Here is an 18,994-nt window from a genome sequence, read left to right on the forward strand (position 1 = left end):
TATATTTTTGGGGAAAAATATGAACGAATTCCTATGCCCCATAAATAATCCCGAGATGCATTTTAAATAAAAGGACACGTTCTACTCATGTAAAAACACCAGGCAGGCCCCACAAATAACCCAGAGATGCATTTTAAATAAAAAGACACATTCTACTCATGTAAAAACATGCTGATTCCCGAACCGTCTGCGGGCCGGATTTAGAAGGCGATTGGGCCGGATACGGCCCCCGGGCCTTAGTTTGCCTACTCCTGCTTTGGGGGATCAAGAGAGAAGGTGGAGTGTAAAAGATTCAATAAATTAACCTTGCTACTAGCAAGGGTTGTGTCTTTAAAGAGTTGCCAACACGTAGTAATTTAACTAGTGCAGCGCCCCCGATTTGTACGCTGCACCTAATTTCTGCCAGTTATGCAACTTTTGAAAACGTAAGAGTGGCTGCCAGGGGCAACAAGAGAAAACAACGGTTCTCTTCTTAACGTGAGGCTTCTAAGGGCAAGATGGCGGCTCCCTCAATTTGAGGTAAAAAGAAGAGAATAAGAAGGTTCGAGAGAAGCCGCCCAATTAAAAAGCAGCTTGGACTGTTCCTAGGCAGAGTAACTTTGCGAGCTCTATATTCTGATTGGTGAATTTCAGCCAATCAGAAAAATTCATATTCCCCTCTTGTAATACGCCCGCCCCAACGGGCGTTAGCTACCCGCCCAAAATCTATCACTGTGCACGTAGGCGCGGGAAAACGCATGCACAGTTCAAAGCAAAAGAGGCGCTTAACAGATCGTTGGAGTAAATAAAAAAATCAACCGAGGCCGCGCGAACTAAAGGGACCTTTTTAAACTATAGTGGGATCGAAAGAGGAGAGGGCGGGGACGCGAAGGGGCAGCAAGCGCGCATGCGCCGCAACGAAGCGCATGCGTTGTTGTGCCGCTTGCCCTCATCGACGGGCTGCTGGCTGTCCACGCCTGCGCGATGCGCCTCGCTGCCTAGCCGGCCCGTCCTCCGAGCCTGCGCGGCAGCCATTTTCGCCAGGCTGCGCTTGCGCGTTAGAAGTTGTCGAAGGCGAGGGAGCCGTGCTTGGGGGTGGTGGTCGAGGGGGGAGCGCTGCTGGACGGCGCAGGCGCGGGCGCGCGCGCCGAACTCGGACTGCAGGGGTGTAGGCCTCCGCTGAGGGAAGAGCGAGCGAGCGAGCGTGAGAGCACCGCGCAGGCGCAGTCCCTCCGGAGCGCCTTTCGTTCGCTTAATTCCTCCTCCTCCTCCCCCCTCCCTCCTCCTCCCCCCCCCTCATCCGCGGAGCGCGCGCGCCATGGACGTGAAGCGGCTGAAGGTGACGGAGCTGCGGGCCGAGCTCGGGCGGCGAGGCCTGGATTCGCGCGGCTTGAAAGTGGAGCTGGCCCAGCGGCTCCAGGAGGCCTTGGACGCCGAGATGTTGGCGGCCGGGCCTGAGGAGGCCGGGGCGGAGTCGGCAGCCGCGGCGGCGGCCGGGCAGAGCCTCGGCAGGCCTCGCTTGGGAGGCGGCGAAAACAACGAGGGCGGCGGCGGCGACGACGACGAAGACGAGGAGGACGAGGAAGAGGACGAGGACGAAGAAGCGCTGCTGGCGGACGAGGAGGAGCAGCAACGGGAGGCGGCGGCGAGCGGCGGCGGCCAGGCCCAGGCCCAGCCCCAGCAGGCCGGCGAGCAGCACGAAGGCCAGGCCCAGGCTCAGCCCGGCGGCAGCGGCGGCGGCGGCGGGGTCAACGGCGCCCAGCGGCCTTCGAAGGAGGAAGGAGGCGGCGGCGGCGGGGTTGGCGAGGAGGCGGCGGGAGAGGCCGCGGCCAAGGAGGGAGCCCAGCAAGAGGGTAAGGCGGGAATCGTGGCTGGTTGGGGGGGGGGCGGAGTGTAACGGTCGCTTCGCATCGCGGCTGTTGGCCGCCGGGCAAAGCCCCTGCCTCCGTTGTTGGTGGGCCGCCTCTGGTTTAGGGGACGCATCCGGCGAAGTTCTGCTCAGGAGCTTCCCCGAGCTGAAACGGGCGGACCCAGATTCAGGTCGCGTCGACGCACTCCAGCGGGGCTACTCTTGAGCAGGGCGAGCGTGGGATGCAACCCCCCAGTCCATTGATTTCATGGGCGAAAGCCGTTCCTGAAGTGCACCATTTCGGATCACTGAAGTGCACCATTTCGGATCAGTGAACTTAGCAGAAGTTTCAATGGGCCTCCTCAGAGCAGGGCTGACGTCGGATGAAAGCACACAGTAAAGCCCCGTGTTTTTATTCGTTTCTTATCAGCATCCTCATTGTTATTGATACTTATACGTTGTAGTATTAGGGTTGCATGCAACCGTGTTCTGCAAACTAGACTCATTGAAATAAATGGCCCCAAGTTAGTAACGTCTATTAATTTAACTGGATCTACCCTGTGTATCACTATAGTTGGATACCACCTTGTGTTTATTCTACCTACGCATTGCCATCATTATTACTACCTATTTGTTGAGAGGTATCTCAACCTATTTTCTGTTACCACTAATTCTGCTTTTATTTGTTGTTACCCCTGTGTTGTCATTCTTATCCTCGTTGTGAGGCATTCTGAAGGGCAGCTATGCCACAGCACATCCTGTGCATCTTTTACTTGCAATTAACTTGTGTTGGATTGGTGGTGCTAACCTGCAAATTAATGTGCATACGGATGGGATGCACAGGGCTGCAGCTTTAGTGGTGGACAAGCCCTCTTTAAATCTGTGAATCTTGCTTCTGGGTAAAAAATGTATAGGATTTTGGCTGTTGAATTGTATTTTTGTGTGCACTTTACCCAGAAGTAAGCTCCCAATTAACACAATAGGATTAGCTTTTGAGTAAACATGTGTATTGTGGTAGATCTCTAATGGCCCAGTGACTTGTTATTGGTTGTAAAACAAAAGTAAAATACTCGACAGGTTTATTGTGGGCCAACAGGTAAATTCATAACTGCAGAAGATGGTGTTATCACCAATTAACTGCTGTTGTGAATAGCCAGTGTGAAATTTATATGCAGTTGACCTAGCATAGAAATGTCACAATTCTACTGTCTCACCAGGTTTTCTGTCATTGTAGCTGTTTTAGTCATGGTACTTTTCTCTCTCATGTATAGCCATTCCTGTATGTGTATCTCACTGTAATAGTAACTGAACTCCTATTTCCCTGTTGATACTTGTTTCCATCTTGTTTCTCCTCTTTCCTCCCCCTGAATTGAATATTAAATTGGAAGCTCTTCAGGGCAGGGACCTCTTGTTTGTTATACAGTAAAAATGCAGTAGAAGTCGATAGAACTTAATTGTGTGTATTTTTTTTTTTTTTTGTAAGAATCCTAGTCAGTGGCAGGCAGTAAGTGGTCCATAAGAAATTAGCTCTTGTGAAGAGGTGTGCACATTAATGGCTCGGTATAAATACATAATAATCTATGTAGTGGCTAAATTGTTGTGAGTCAGGAAATATCTAATTTAAATTATGGCTGTGGTCCTAATATATTTGCTGCCCTGTCTCTTTTTCCTTTCCATAAATGGGCATTATACTTTGTCAGGGTTGGTGTAAATAAGGTTATTAAGATATGAGAGACAGTCTTGGAGTAGAGGAGTGTGAGATTGAATTAGGACAAGGGGTTCTTAATCTGTGGCCCATGGACCCCAAAGAGGGCCATGGATGAGCTGGGGGGTGGGGCTATGAACTAGGCACATAAAGAGAAGATTTTTATTTCATTTACTTCCTGTTACTTTGAGAATTGTCTTTTGGGGGGGGGGATTTCTGAGGAAGGGGTCAATAGCTTTTAGCACAGGCATCCCCAAACTCCAAATGTTTTGGAACTACAATTCCCATCATCCCTGACCACTGGTCCTGTTAGCTAGGGATGATGGGAGTTGTACTCCCAAAACATCTGGAGGGCCAAGTTTGGGGGTGCCTATTTTAGCAGGTTCTTAAAGAGGTCTGTGGCCCCAAAAAGGCTAAGAACCACTGGACTAGGGGGTCCTTCATTTGAATCTCCACTCAGCCATGAAGCTCAGTGCTGACCTTTAGCTGTCCACTCTTCCAATCTATCCTGCTTAACAGGGCTGTTGTAAGAAAAAAATGTTGGTTGTGTACTCTACCTTGAGCTCCTTAGAGGAGGAGTGGGATGAAAATATGTGTGTGTGTGTGTGTGTGTGTGTGTGTGTGTGTGTGTGTGTGAAGCACTTGTGAGGAGTCTAAATTACTAGATTAAATTCTTAAGGGCTAGTTCCCTATGGACAGGGATCTTTTTGTTTTGTTTTGCTGGTAAGATTCTTTGTAAAGTTTCATCTATGATGGATTGTGTGTATAAATGATAGTAATGTTGCAATTATAATTATTATTCAATTTTCTACAGTTGGTAGACAGGAGAGAGAGGGTTGTTTATACAATTTATCAATTTCTGAATGTTTGCCAAAGAAAGTAACTTAGCATAATAAATGCATTATAAATATATTATGCATTTTAAGTGTTCAAATCACTGAACATTAGCATTTTGTGGTTGTGATGTGAAGCTTGTATAAGGATGCCTAAAAGTTCACAGCAAAGGTGTGATTTGAACTTAGGACTCGTAAATTGTATTCTCACTGCTTTGGGCCATCAGTTTGCTAAAAAGACCTATTAAGTACACTGATGTAGTGCAGTGCCGTGGTCTTGGGCCTTGAACTAGAAGTTGCTGAAAGTGTTTTATTCAGTACTGCTGCCAAATGTGTGTTTAGGAGAAAGCACATCAGACTTCTCAGCCTCTGACTGATACTTTTACTTTCTTTTTTCTGGAATAAACTGTCCTTGATTTTTTTTTTAAACCTGCTGGTATCCAAGCATAGCTATAAAAAGTATTCTCGGTTTGTAAGCAGCTGCAGGTAACCAAAGTATGTTCTCCAGGCTTATTCACATGAAATGCACTAAGGGTAACTTACCGTATGTGCATTGTTTGGTTAAGTGGTAAACACTCTGAAAAATTGGTTTGGAAAACTAGTATTTCAGATTTGTGCATGGTGATGTTTGGCTGTTATCAAGTTCATGAGACCACACGACAGATTTTCAAGAGGAAAACTTTAGTTGCTGTGCTGTCTCTAAAGGTTTGTTTTAAGTTGTGTGGTTGCTTATTGCTGTTTGCTAGCACTACTTTTGCTACCTGTGTATGGTTGCAAATTGAAATATGCTTTTACAAAAGGCATGTTATGGTGCATCATTGAAATAGGCTATTCCGAGGTAAATGGTCTTTCTTGTGCCCATTTAGTACTATGCTGTTTCTTGATAAAGCAATTAACATATTGGGAGTAATGCTGATATTTAGCATATGCTTCATTCTCCCTAGAAATTGGAAATACATTGAACCCTGTTTTTGATGAGAAAATTGTGGGGGCATGGGCCACTCTGAGTAGTATTTAACATGAAAGGAAGAAATAGGAATTTATCCTTAGGCACACATTACTTAATACCCTCAAGATCTACATGTGGGCTTAGGGTGTGTCACATCTTTGCCGTAAATCTGTTTTGAAGTTTGATTTGCAGTATGAAGTGTCATCCTAGTACTTAACACATGCCTACATCAGTCTTACAGATGTGGAGGCTTTGTTCCTATCTTCTGCATCAGGGATAATGCCACTGAAAGCTTGCAGACCTTATTGATGTAGATGTAAAATAAAACGTATGCTAAAGAACTGGAGGCTTGAGAGAATCAGAAAATGTAAGACTTCTGCCCACAGACCAAAATGGAAGAATGAAGCATATCACTTTGACTTCCAGGAGCCACACTAAATCCATGGTTAACTGTTAGCGAAAAAGGAGACACAAGGCTTGTTTATAAAGATTTCCCTTAGGTTGATCACAGGGGATTTAGGCTACCCTAGGAGTCCTAGATAAACACCTTATGTGTGTTTCATTCCAAGGTAAGAGAGGCCAGAAGGGGCTTATACGTGCAAGTGTGCTTGCTTTCAACAAAATTTCTTTTGTTTTTGTGCTTGTGTTTTCTTACAGCAAATGAGGATGATGAGAAAGCAAAGCAGGCTGGACCAGACGGAGAACGCCATGGACTAAAAAGACAGCGGGATGAGAAGGACGAGCACGGCCGTGCTTACTATGAGTTCCGAGAAGAGGCATATAATAGCCGGTGAGATGTGGGTCATTTTGTCCAGAAATTCATGCTAGGTGGCCAATGAAGTTTATACAGAACACTAAACTGTGGGTTTAGTGCTTTGTGAATGAACACAAGCAAAGCATCAATTACACACACACACACACACACACACACACACACACACACATCCCACATGGCTGGGAGGAGGACTTGGGCAGAGTTTAGTTTCACTTTTGCAGAATTGTGGCTTAGTGTTGTGTTTGAACCAGAGGGTGGTGTCTTGGAAGCAAACTCTTGTAAGTATCAAAGTCAAACAACATAGGAACATGGACCATGAACCTGACTTGTTCTGGCTGATTGTTTTAATATCTGGTTTGAAAAGAATGCTAAATCAGGATGAAGGGCAAGCAGATGTGAGAATGAGGTTCCAGGGATTATCATGTGTTTGTGGTATTGCTTTGTTTTCTTCTACATACCAGTTTTTTACTGGATGCTTTTTTAATGTGACCTTGTTGGTTGTTCCTTTATATTCAATATAGATCCAAGTCTCCGCCACCACCAGAGGAGGAGGCTAGAGAAGAGGATGATGAGAATACTGTGATCCTGGACACATGTATGTGCTTATTTTGTATGCTATATGAACTGTGTAATGACAAATTTAAATATAATTTCATAGAAAAGTCAGGTCTGCTGTAGTATAGTAAGGCTGCAACTGAAAGTTTTTGTGTTTTTTGTTTTGTTCATTTTTTAAAAAAAAATTAAAAGCAAGATAGCAGGCCTTGCTATAACTCTGATCAGTTTGCCAACCCTAAGTAGTATAGAACCTAAAAGACCTGGGGTTGTATTAAATGTTAGTCATACTCTGAGTTGACTCATTGAATTGAATGGACATTACTAACCTAGATTCATTATTTCAAATTCTTTTAAGTCTTTATCCCATTTCTTCCTTCACTGTATAAGGCAAGGGAGGACGCGGGTGGCCCTGTGGGTAAAACCTCAGTGCCTAGGACTTGCCGATCGTATGGTCCGCGGTTCGAATCCCCGCGGCGGGGTGAGCTCCCGTCGTTCGGTCCCAGCTCCTGCCCACCTAGCAGTTCGAAAGCACACCTAAGTGCAAGTAGATAAATAGGTACCGCTTTATAGCGGGAAGGTAAACAGCGTTTCCGTGTGCTGCGCTGGTGCCGGCTCGCCAGAGCAGCTTCGTCACGCTAGCCACGTGACCCGGAAGTGTCTCCGGACAGCGCTGGCCCCCGGCCTCTTAAGTGAGATGGGCGCACAACCCTAGAGTCGGACACGACTGGCCCGTATGGGCAGGGGTACCTTTACCTTTTACCTATAAGGCAAGGGTTGGGAGAAGCAAAAATGGGAGGAATGGAAGGTGTGGGAGAAAAGCCCTTTACAAGTGATTAATTTAGTTCTCTTACAAGAGTGATCTGTTCCTCCTCCAGTGAGGTGGCAGTCCTGGCCTCCTACCTGTTCAGATTGCTCCCAACATCTGCATGTGATTCTTAATTATCCCTGGAGGGAATATGTCCTTCCCAACAGGGAAAAAAAATCCCTTCTACGTTCCCTACAATGTATACCTTTTCTGTAACTTAACCTGAGAAGATTTGGGCACTTCAGTGGTGATATGTTTAGGAGTTTAGAAGTCATTATGAACAAAAGGATTACAGAAAGCCTCAAAATCTGATCACTGATCCACATCCCAGGTGTCTCTTTTGAAATTATTTTGCAATGGCAGACATCACACAAATGCATCCTGCTTTCCTTTCTTGCCCAGATACATCCGATCTCCACTTCAGAGCTACCAAGGACCGCTACGGAGGCCAGCCTCTCTTCTCCGAGAAGTTCCCTAATCTGTGGTCTGGGGCAAGAAGCACACATGGAGTGAAAAAGGGGAAGGTCTGCTTTGAGGCAAAGGTAAGGACGTTTCCTCAGGGGAACACATAATCCACGTTGAGACTTCTTGGAGCTTTCAGCAGCAAGTGTGGTCTGAGCTAGTTAGAGTGATCATTTCAACCGGCTGCAGCTTGGAGTTGTTTTTCATTTTGAATGGCATAGTGTAGCACTTGGACCCCTCCAGATCAGTATGAAGTGGACATTTAAGAGTCATTGTTAGTCATATTCAGAGTACGCTCATTAAAATTAATAGACATCACTAACCTGGGTCTATTAATTTTTATTGTTGGATACAACTCTTACTGCACAGTTCTGTTTTTAAAGTAAGTGGAGTCTTATTTCTGTGAAGGTTGTTGAGGCACAAGTTAACAAAGTTTATGTTGCCATTCCTTCACTTCCTATTGCTAGTTGGGCCTGCACAACAGCTTATAACGATGACAAAATTCAGGGCCAATAAATGTATACGTGTATACACAACACGTTTGTATGTGAGAGAGAGAGAGAGAGTGTGTGTGTCACATGTTGGATAGGTGAATTTCATTTGCCAAGGAATTGAGGCTTGAGGTATTGTTACTAGTTTATTTTAATTTAGGTCACTTTTAGGTTGCCTAATAACAAATGTTGCCTAGGTGATCCACAGTTTTAGAACAAAAAAATATTATTTCAATAAAAGCAAAAAGCAACACAGCAATAGCTGCAAATGTGTCCTTTAAAAACACATAGTATAATCCAGTTGGTGTCATTCCAGTGATGAAAGGCATCCATTAGCAGCTGGGGGGGGCATTTTTTGGCAATTCCACTTCCTCCATTCAGGCCCCCCAACCAGATTTGCTCTGGAGGACCCCCAGCCCTCCAACATAAATTGGATTCCAGCCAAGGAACAGAAGAATAAAAATACAGAACACTTACCCAATCAAAGCAGAAGGCAGTAGTATAATGTGTAATCAGAACATAATGGTGAATTATATATTTCTTTTCTTTTGGTTGGAGGAAGATGTTTTGTGCTGCAGAAGTTGCCTTAAATGGGATCATCTGTGAGGGCCATTTTGGGTCTTCTTGGGCTGATATTTAATTAAAGATCATTGTATCGTTTTGCAATTGGACTTGGGTGCATACAGAAACCTTTTCTACAAGCTTCCTAACATTTGTCTCAAATGGGCATCGCCCCTTGATCTGCCTTAGGTGACACAAAACCTCCCGCTGAAGGAAGGGTCCACAGAGAACCAGTTGCTTCGCGTTGGATGGTCTGTTGATCTCTCTCGTTCACAGCTAGGTAAGCAGTACCTCCTTTCCGGCAGCAATGCCAGAAGCTGGCGCCGCCTGGGGGAAGAAATCGCAGTTCTCAAGGTGAAGTCACCATAGTAAGTGTTGCTCTCTTCTAGGTGAGGATGAGTTTTCTTATGGCTACGATGGACGAGGGTTGAAGGCTGAAAATGGGCAATTCGAAGACTTTGGTCAGCCCTTTGGGGAGAATGATGTGATCGGTTGCTTTGCTGTAAGTGCAGTGAGCGAGGCCTCGGGCCGGCTCTTGAGGGGCCGCTTCGGTATCTTCGGAGTAGGCCGGGGTAGGGGAAAATGAGGTTCTGTACAGCCAAGGTGTAACTAACAACACAAAGTTAACTCCTGCTCCTTTCCTTGATGCAGTGCCGTTCAGGGGACAACCGTGCACTGCATGTGCCGTCACGAGGTTTGCCTTAATGCTTCTTACTAGAACGTCCCCATAACTGGCTGTGGTGTTCAACCAGGGCAGCTAAAAGCCAGCTTTGCCTTCCATTGCTTTGTCTTCAGGAGGCTATTAGAACATGGCTTTGAAAGCATGTGACAGTGTGAGGAAGGTGTGTGTGTGTGCCCATTCCACGGGGACTTGCCGGTCACATGCTTGCGCATCCTGTGTTACAGAACTTTGACAGTGAAGAGGTGGAGCTGTCCTTCTCCAAGAATGGGGAGGACCTAGGTGTGGCCTTCCAGATCAACAAGGAGGTGCTCGGCGACCGAGCTCTTCTGCCGCATGTGCTGTGTAAAAACTGTGTCGTGGAGCTGAACTTCGGCCAGAAAGAGGAGCCTTTTTTCCCAGTTCCTGAGGACTTCATCTTCATCCATGCCGTCCCCGTTGAGGATCGAGTGCGCACTCCCCTGCCACCCAAAACCCCTGGAGAGTGTGAGGTAATAAAACAGACTTCCATGTTTCAGTTCCCAGAGGGGCTTCTCTTGCGTCCCAGCAATACAGTGTTGTGATGCTGCTGCTTAATCTGTTAACTCTAATGGATAATCTAGCAGTGAAGACTCTGTCTTTTACCTAATTCTGGTGAATTAGGTCATATCCACACATTCCACTTCCTGTAAATCCAATTTAGCCTGCATGGCTTCCCCCAAAGAATCCTGGGAACTGTAGTTTGTTGAAGGGGAATTGGAATTTTAAATGTATGTTGTGGATGTGACCTTAGATAGGAAGGGGATATGTATTGAAAGGGTCCAGAAAATTGTGTGTTCTAATTGCAGGGCAGGGAGGGGTAGTGGTAAGAGAGGGCCTTCTCTGTGGTTAGCCCCCTTGCGTTGAAAGGCATTTCAGAGCATAGATGAAATCTTAATGGAGCTTTGGCAACTGCTGTCTTAACAGGGACTTGCATGGGCCAACAGCACAGTTAGCACCAGTTCCCTTTAACTTTTCTAAATTTGTGGGCTTGCTTACTCTCTTCCTGCTCCCCATTCTAGGTGCTGCTTATGGTTGGGCTGCCAGGATGCGGGAAAACCCACTGGGCACAGAAGCACATCCAGGAGAATCAAGATAAGCGCTACAACGTCTTGGGAACAGGCATTGTTCTCTGCCAAATGAGGGTAAGACATTAGAGGTCACTTCCACTTTTCAGTCTGTGTATACTTCCAGAGGGTGAATCTGAGGTCTGAGCGAATTGGGTGGCGTAATTGCAGATTAAACCTTGACTTGGCCATCTTGCCTTCATAATCATCGATGTAAGCAAAAGCAAGGGGTTTTTGAACTCACTTCTCTGTAGAAGACAGAGAGAGTTTTAGAGAAGACAAGAGAGAACCCACAAACAACCCAAGAATGTCAGCAGGGCAGTATGGTGGAGACACCCTGGAATACAGAATTGCCCTGGAATAACATCCCTATTGTCAGTTCCTAAACTCTTAACCGTGTAAAGTAGTGGCTTGTGGTGTGTGTGACATATTTCTCCTTGATTTGTTCTGTCTCCATATCCCCCCCCCCCTTTTATCAGACAAAGGGCACTGAAGTTGAAGAGGTCCTGGACACTGCAGCTAAAGACCAACTGCTTCAGCAAGCTGCCCGTTGTGTTAGTAAACTGGTCCAGATTGCCCCCAGGACAAAGCGAAACTTCATTCTCGATCAGGTATTTTTACATAAGTGCTGAGGGGGTTTAGTTCCAAGGAGGTAGGCAATGAAGTTAGAAAATCCAAAGTATTCATACAGTCTCCAGGCAAGTTGACAAACAGGATTTCTCTGATGACTGGGTACATGAGGAAGGGTCTTTGTCACAACATTTTAGTGGGCCTGTTCTCCATGTTGTTAAAGGAGAAGGCTTCGCATATGGTGATGGCAGTGACATTCAGAAAACGGTATCAGAACAGAAGAAGCTACTGGGAAGGGCAAATAAAAGCCTTCCATTAAATACATGCTTAGGACGCAGGTGGAGAACATGGGGCCCTTGAGGTGTAGTTGGGACACTCAGCTCCTAACAGCCTCAGCCAAAATGGTCGTCAGTCAGGGGTGATGAGAGTTGTGTTGGCAACATCCATTCCTCACCACTGGTTATGAGGAGGGTACTTTTACAAAAAGCAAGACAGGGCAAGACAGAGATGAGTTCTTAACATTTTGAGTTCTTAACATGTGGAGAGATGAATTAAACTATCACCATACTTTTAGAAGCATTTCCTGCCCCTGACCATAAAGGATGGGTTGACCACTAGAAGTCTGATTATAATTAACGACTATAATGTTTTGGTTCATTTTCATTCCTGCTCGGCTATGGTTTCAGGGAGCCCCTTAATGACTTTTGGCCATTTCTGAGAGGAGGTGCTCTTGCTATCTTTAAGACCCGCATGTTTTCTCCCTTTTAGTGTAATGTGTACAATTCTGGGCAACGGCGGAAGCTGCTCCCTTTCAAGGGTTTTGTGCGCAAGGTGATTGTGTTGGTTCCCACTGAAGAAGACTGGGAAGATAGGCTGGAGCAGAGGGAGGAAGCTGAAGGAGAAGATGTGCCTGAGTCTGTGATGCTGGAAATGAAAGGTAGCCTCTCTAAAAAGGGTCTGTGGGAACACGAGCAAAGTGGTGGTGTTGGGGCTTCAGGATTGTTTTCCCTGTTGAAAAGAACTTTCTTCTAATGATTCTGCACTTCCTCTTCCTCCTGCTTCCCTGTGATCCCAGCCAACTTCTCTCTTCCGGAGAAATGTGATTTCATAGATGAAGTCCTGTACCAAGAGCTTGCAAAGGAGGAGGCCCAGCCCCTCGTCACCAAATACAAGGAAGAGGCCAGGAAACTGCTCCCACCCTCCGAAAAGCGGACGAACAGACGTAACAACCGCAATAAACGCAACCGCCAGAACCGCAACCGCGGCCAGGGATATGGTGAGGGTTTGCAAGTAGCAAGGGCTGCTCTCTGGAGGTACTCCTGACACTCTTCATTCAATTTTTTTTTTTGCTGAGGACAGCTGTGGGCTTCTGGTTCCCCAGGTCCCAAAGGAAATCCCGTGCCTCTCTGAGAGTAGCACTTGCCTCACTCTTGCCCAAAAGACTTCCCCAATTCCTGTTCAGCACATTCTTGGCTCCTTGTGAGTTTAGCTCTCTCCCTTTGGAGCCAAGGGTACTTGTGAGAAGTTCTGAGCATGCAGGATAATTGTAGGCACACTTAGAGGACTTTGCTGCAGCAGTTTTTTTACTAAGATTTTTACTAAGATTTATTTAGATTTATTAAGTCACACCTGCGGGCTTGATGTCTGTTTTAGGGGTCACATTCAGACTAACCTCATGGTGCTTCCTTTGCTCGGCCATCCAGTGACCATTTTTACCAAATGATGTTGGCAGGGGCAGATGGAGGTGTTGGGAGCCCAGCAACATCTGAAGGGCCACAGATTTCCCACCCCTGTCCTAAGCTTTCATCACCTCCCCCTCCCCATTATGTACCAGTCTCATTTCCCCTTCCCCCTTGATTATAAGCCTTGTTTCCACCTTCTGGAGCAACAGCCTGGGGCGTCTGCTCCCTTAGTTAATTTATCATGTATTATCTCCCACCTTTCCTTTCCAAAAGACAGCTACCAGCAGAGAAGCAGCCAGAGACAAGATTTCTCATTTGGATCACACAGCCACGAGCAATTTTGAAACACCCAAATTCCTTACTCCCTGTCAAGAGTGGTTCATCTTGAGTCCCCCCCCCCCGTCCTTTTGCATAGCTGCTTACTGGGCCCCCCACCTGTCCAGCTTCTTTCTGTCTCCCACCTCTGGCTCTATACCAGCTGATCTGTCTCCTGCTACATAACCCTCTGCTTTGCGCTTCCACTACTTCTCCATAGCTTCTGCTCAAGCCCATAACAAAAATGTAGCTTCCACAGTAGAGCAGGTGGTCCTTTGTAGTCATTTTGGGGAAGGCTGGAAATCTTGAAAACTCTCACTGAGAGTGTTGTTGTTTTTCTTTTTGGCAGCTCAGCCCAGGCATCCAAGTATGCAGCACCCTCCCGGGCTGCTGTGTGAGTAGCCTAATGCTCTGTGGGAGGTGGGGCAAAGCATGGGGCGGTGGGGATGGGAGAAGTGGGGAGGTCACAGTTTACCTTGCTTTGGGGTAGAGGACCGGGAGGAGTTGGATTGGGGCAGCGGGTAGTGATTCAAACACCATTTGCGGAGAAATAGGCACACTTAGCATAAGATGGGTCGTATTAGTTGTCAGCTTTCTAAGGGACCCATCTATCCTTCTCCCCCCACCATGCCCCCTTGTGAATTTAGGAAAGTGGGGTGAGGTTTGGCTGGCCAGCAAGCTGCAGGTAAAAGCTTTGGCTGATCCTAATGTGTTTGTAAGTGGCAAATGTTCTCTTGCATCTTTGGCCTATGCTTCCTAAAAAAAATGAATGCACCTGAGCTGCCCTGCCCCCCCCCCCCCCGGGCTCAAGTCCTGCTTCTCCACACAAAAAAGAGAGAGATGCCAGGTTGACTGTTCAGCGCTTCTTAATATTTTCACTTAAGCTGGCACTGCTGTCTGACACATCTTTGTTTTGTTACATTCCCCGCCCCCCCCCCCCCCAGCTGGTGGCCAGCGCCGAGGAGGCTACAACAATCGGGCTTATGGGCAGCAGCAACAGCAGCAGCAGCAGCAGTACTGGGGGCAGCCTGGAAACAGAGGTGTAAGTATATCCCTTTGGATTTTCTTTGCCCAAGTTTGATAAGTTAGGTTTGATACTCTTAATCAGGAAGACATAACGAGGCCACTTTCCCCCCTTCCATATTGTGAAATTTCAAGTGATTTCCTCTTAGTGACCTTTGAACCTAGGAAGCTGCCTTAGACGAGAGTCAGACCACTGATCTATCTAGCTCAATATTGTGCTACACTGACTGGCAGTGTATGGGGTTTCAGAGTCCAGCCTTATTCCAAAGATGTCCAGGATTAAACATGGGACCTTTTGCATGCAAAGCAAATCCTCTTCCAGTTGCCCTCTGAAGACACACTGGGCTCCTGTGGGAGGAAGGGCAATATATAAACAGAATAAAAAAATAATAAAGTAAGTGTGGCTGACCCCGCACCTATCAGCCCTGGCCAGTGTGTCCAATAGCCAGGAATGATGGGAGTTGAAGTCTAGCAACTCCAGGAAGGCCAGAGGTTAGCCACTTTTCCTTGAACAGGCTATATGTTAAGGGGCAGTGCCAGGTATATGTCTCTGCATCTAATCTGCTCCTTCAATCCACAGGGATATCGTAACTTCTACGAGCGATACAGGGGGGACTACAATCGGTTCTACGGGCGTGATTATGAGTACAACAGATACAGAGACTACTACAGGGACTACAACCGAGAGGTAAGAGGCTGCATACCATGAGTTGCATCCAATGTTAGTCCTACGAAGAATACACCTATTGAAATGAATGGACACGGCTAACTTAGGTCAGGGGGCCTGCTCTGACAGAAGCTAGTTGGACACAGTCCCATGCTTTTAGAATAGTGGTTTTTGCACTTCGCTGTCTCTGCTCCTGGAGACAACTACTGCTGGAACTCTCATCTGCTTTGGTTCCAGCAGTGTTGCATCTAAAGGCCTTCCAGACCACAAAAGCTCTGGGTACAAGAAGTCTTGGTTCCAGAATTTATTAAGAGAAACTTTTGACTTTGACTAGAGTAAAGAAAGGGGTTGGAGGGTGAGAAGTAGGTAATTGATGTAGGGAACCTCAGTTCCTAATCCACCTCTGCTTTCAAAGCAACAACATGGCACTATTTAAAATCACCGCATCAGTTCCCCACCTCTACAATAGGACTGTTTATCTTAGATTATCCATTATTTGTGTACTCCAACCTTGCCCAAACCAGGTGCCCCCCAGAGTCCAAAGCCTCTGGAGGGCACCAGTGCATTCACTCCATCAGCACGTAAATAACATGAATGGTGCCCAACCTGTTTTTTGTAGGAGATGAGAGGCCCTTTGCTCTTGAGCACACTCATACCCTACTAGCAGCATAATAACAACTCTCATTGTCCTTTTTTTTTTAGTGGCAGAACTACTACCAAGACAGAGACCGATACTACAGGAACTACTATGGAGGATACCAGGGGTACCGGTGAAACCCCAACCATCTCCACCCTTCAGCCAACCAGCGAGGCTCTATTGGGGGGGGGCAGGGGGGTGTCTGTCACTTCCCAAGACACAACATAATGGATGTGGGGCTGTTGGGGAAAGTGGCAGCAGGGTTGAGGGGGGCGGGAGGGGGAGGTTAAAAAAAAAAAGAAATTGTAAATTTTTTTTAAAGTTTGTTGAAAAGAATATTGTCTTATTCTATAAAAAAAAACAAAAAAACATTTCAAACCTAGTTTAGACATTTGTAATCAAAACGTTTGCGCAAGCAGGAGAGCAGCACTTAGCGCTGCCTGTGATTGGGCAGGAAAACATGACATCATAGAGCAGCTGGACGGGAAGGGAGGTGCAGGGCTCACATGGCAAAGGGGGAGGCGCAAATGAGGGCATGCAGGGATAAGTGGGTGGCTGTTTGGGCGGAGGGAAGGGGACGGGATACAACTTTTGGCTTCTCCTAACTCGTGCAGAAAAACCGCACTTCCTGAGCATTGTCACTCTGTTTTTCCAGGCCAGGGTGGTGGCGGCATGAATGCTCTTCCTTCTAGTTGAACCAAGGAAACCTTTCCCCATCCTGTAGCCACCAAGAGCGAACAAGAGAGGTCTTGATGTTCCTCTTTCAGAGTTCGGCCTACGTTTTCAGACAGTGAATTGCCAGGAGGCTTGTTTGACCTCGTGTCTCTCAGGCCACAGAGGCTTTTCTTGAGCTTTCTCCCTTTTCTGCAGGCGCCTCACCTTGAAATCTCAGCGGCTTGCTTATTTGTGACCCATCAGACGGAAGGAAGCGCAGGAGTTTAGTTCGCCCCGTTCCCAAGTTCTTCCCGGGTCAAAGCAAGCTGCCTTGGGTGCCCTTCCTGCACTCTCCTTCCTTTCCTCCCAAGGCTTAGTTGGCCCTCTCATCATCTCTCTAGTATCTGTCCTCTTTTTTTCTTTTTCTTCTTAAGTGGAGTGGAAAGAACATTTTTCTCAGGGTTTCTGCAGGATCTTCTCATTGTTAGCACCTAACATGTATATAAGCAAAACTGCAAGCATGTAACTGTCACCTTTTGAGAAGCTTAGTGCTGAGAATACCAACTGGTTTTATACAGTCATTGTGGGGGAAGGGGGGTGTTCTGTCCTTGTGGTTTTGATAAACTGGTAGCCTGTGTAAATAGGAACATGGGGAGGGGCAAAGAGGATCTGCGCTTGTGGGGTGACAGGTGTGTGTATATGTGTGTGTGTGTGTGTGTGTGTCCTTGAAAAATGTTGGCTTCTTGATCCTGGCCCTTTAATGAAGCTTAATTATTTTTCCAGTTCCTAGAGGCTTCTATTGATGCTTCCACTTTTCTTTTTCCTTTTTTAAACCACACTAGTGTGCCTAGCTATAATTCTTAAAGCATCCTCTTCCATGTTTGTCCAGTCGTGCAGATGGAAGAAAATCTTAGGCTTCTTGGGTCTAGTGGCTGGTGTTCTTTCCGGGATATGGGTGGGAATTTATGTGTGTTGCAGGGGGACCTATTCCCCATCCTGTGGGTTGATTTATTTTGCTTCATCGTAGGCTTTCTTCCACAGAACGATGGGGGACTTTTTAAAACAGGATGTTCTTCCTTAAGACACATTGTGTAAATGCTCCCTAGTTTCTTGGTACCACCTTTTTCCAGCTTGACTAAATTATGTCTGATTCCCAGGCACAGGGATTGAAGATTTGCCTCTGTTCCTTGTGATTCACTGTTTGAAATTTTAACACTTGTTTTTCTTTTTAGATTGTTGGGTTTAAATTTATTTTGTTTTGTTTTTTGGCTACACAAGAATCCTCTTTCCAGCCTTTGCAAACGGTTCTTGTCTCCATCCCCATTAAGAATGCTCATTCCTGCATCCCAGCCTGACTGAACAGAAGTGGGGAGCCTGCCAAGTCATTTGAAAAGGGGGCTGATGTGGGGTGGGGAGGGAGTGTGGAGGGCAACAGCCACCTCCTCGCCCTCTTGCCTTTTTTCAAGTATAGGAGTTAGAGAGAAGCAGGATTCTTCTATCTCCGTGCATGTGTGTATTCAGAATGTGTGGTTGTGTGACAACTGTTTTTATAACAAAGTTAACTGGTATTTTACATGCTTCAGGCCACTTGAAAATATTCTTCTGGGGAAGAAGGGGTTGTGTGTGAGAGAGAGTGCGCACGCAGATAGCTTCATTAACTGAACACTCGCATGGGAGCGTGATAGATTGATGCTGTGGAAAGTTGGTCTTGGGCGTGATTACCAGCATACAGAGTGCCAGCAGCCTTGATGAAAGCAAGAAGGTCCTCGGTCACGCCTCTCCAGGGGATCACTTCGAGAAGTTGCTGATGCTGTTCAGTGGAATAGCTTTTTGGAGCTATGGTCCTTTTAAAAAGTAGAATCTCAAAAGAATGACACACTTATCTTCCTGTGTGTGTTTTTGTGTGGGGGGAGGGAATGACTAAAACTGCCGCATCCTAGACCATCAGACTGAGAGATCTTAGCAACTTTAGTAGATGTCTTCTTTTTTCTGCACATTTTTGTAAAAAAAAAAGGAAAGAAAAAAAAAGAAATGGTAAAAATGACAAAAAATAGAAAAAAAAATCAGCCTGTTTAAAATCTGTTAGTGTTTTTCATGATTGTATGTCTTAGTTGCTGTAGATGGAAAGCTCAAGCGAAACGGAGGCTGTAAATGTTTTTACGAACTGTAAAACGTTTAAGTGGCCAGTAAAAAAGGGTTTTGCCATTGAACATGTAACTGTGTGGTTGTTTACATCTGTAACTTTCTTTCCTTAACAATTCTGGCATATGTAGGTTGGAAAACTTCCATTTTTAGAATAAATAATCATTCGCTTGACTCCACATCCTTCTGTTGCTGCGCTGACTTCTTAGGTGTCGTTGTTTAATGCTTTTGGCTTGTCTGTTCTCTCTCCCTCCCCAAAAAATAAAAAACTCAAAGACCAAAGCAATTTGAGGTTCCTCTTCATTCAGGTGAAAGCATATGGATACAGTCTGTGGCAGCCTTGTGCAACCTGGTGTTCACCAGATATTTTGGAGTACTCGCAACTGCTAACCACTGACCATGATAGTTGGGGCTAATGACAGTAAAATAACAATGGGAGTGTGCAAAGTGTGAAAGGCTGTTTCGCATATCTTTTTGTGGGTGCTGCAAAATAAGCCATTTGCATCCATTGGTGAAGATAGGATTTCAAAACAGCGGTTTTACACCCCAGCCCTTTGTTTAAACGAATTGAAATAG

The 18,994-nt window shown here is 46.1% G+C and overlaps 1 protein-coding gene across 1 annotated transcript; it reads left to right on the plus strand.

Annotated features, from left to right (window-relative positions):
* The first annotated feature begins 1,169 nt into the window (after positions 1–1,169).
* On the plus strand, positions 1,170–18,700 carry HNRNPUL2 (heterogeneous nuclear ribonucleoprotein U like 2). Its single transcript, XM_079958020.1, has 14 exons — positions 1,170–1,832; positions 5,973–6,105; positions 6,612–6,685; positions 7,853–7,992; positions 9,154–9,244; positions 9,354–9,466; positions 9,871–10,134; positions 10,684–10,806; positions 11,208–11,339; positions 12,067–12,235; positions 12,374–12,574; positions 14,240–14,337; positions 14,899–15,006; positions 15,688–18,700. The coding sequence occupies exons 1-14, from the start codon at positions 1,298–1,300 to the stop codon at positions 15,757–15,759; spliced, it is 2,253 nt and encodes a 750-aa protein (XP_079814146.1). The 5' UTR covers positions 1,170–1,297; the 3' UTR covers positions 15,760–18,700.
* The last annotated feature ends 294 nt before the right edge of the window (positions 18,701–18,994 follow it).

The sequence above is a fragment of the Podarcis cretensis genome, assembly GCF_951804945.1.
Source record: "Podarcis cretensis genome assembly, chromosome: 16".
In the NCBI taxonomy this organism is placed as follows: Eukaryota; Metazoa; Chordata; class Lepidosauria; order Squamata; family Lacertidae; genus Podarcis; species Podarcis cretensis.

Bases quoted from the DNA above. Each gene is read 5' to 3' on its own strand.
- HNRNPUL2 (XM_079958020.1), top strand. From the start codon at position 1,298: ATGGACGTGAAGCGGCTGAAGGTGACGGAGCTGCGGGCCGAGCTCGGG. The intron at 1,833-5,972 runs GTAAGGCGGGAA...GTTTTCTTACAG, and splicing joins GGAGGGAGCCCAGCAAGAGG to CAAATGAGGATGATGAGAAA. The intron at 7,993-9,153 runs GTAAGGACGTTT...GATCTGCCTTAG, and splicing joins AGGTCTGCTTTGAGGCAAAG to GTGACACAAAACCTCCCGCT.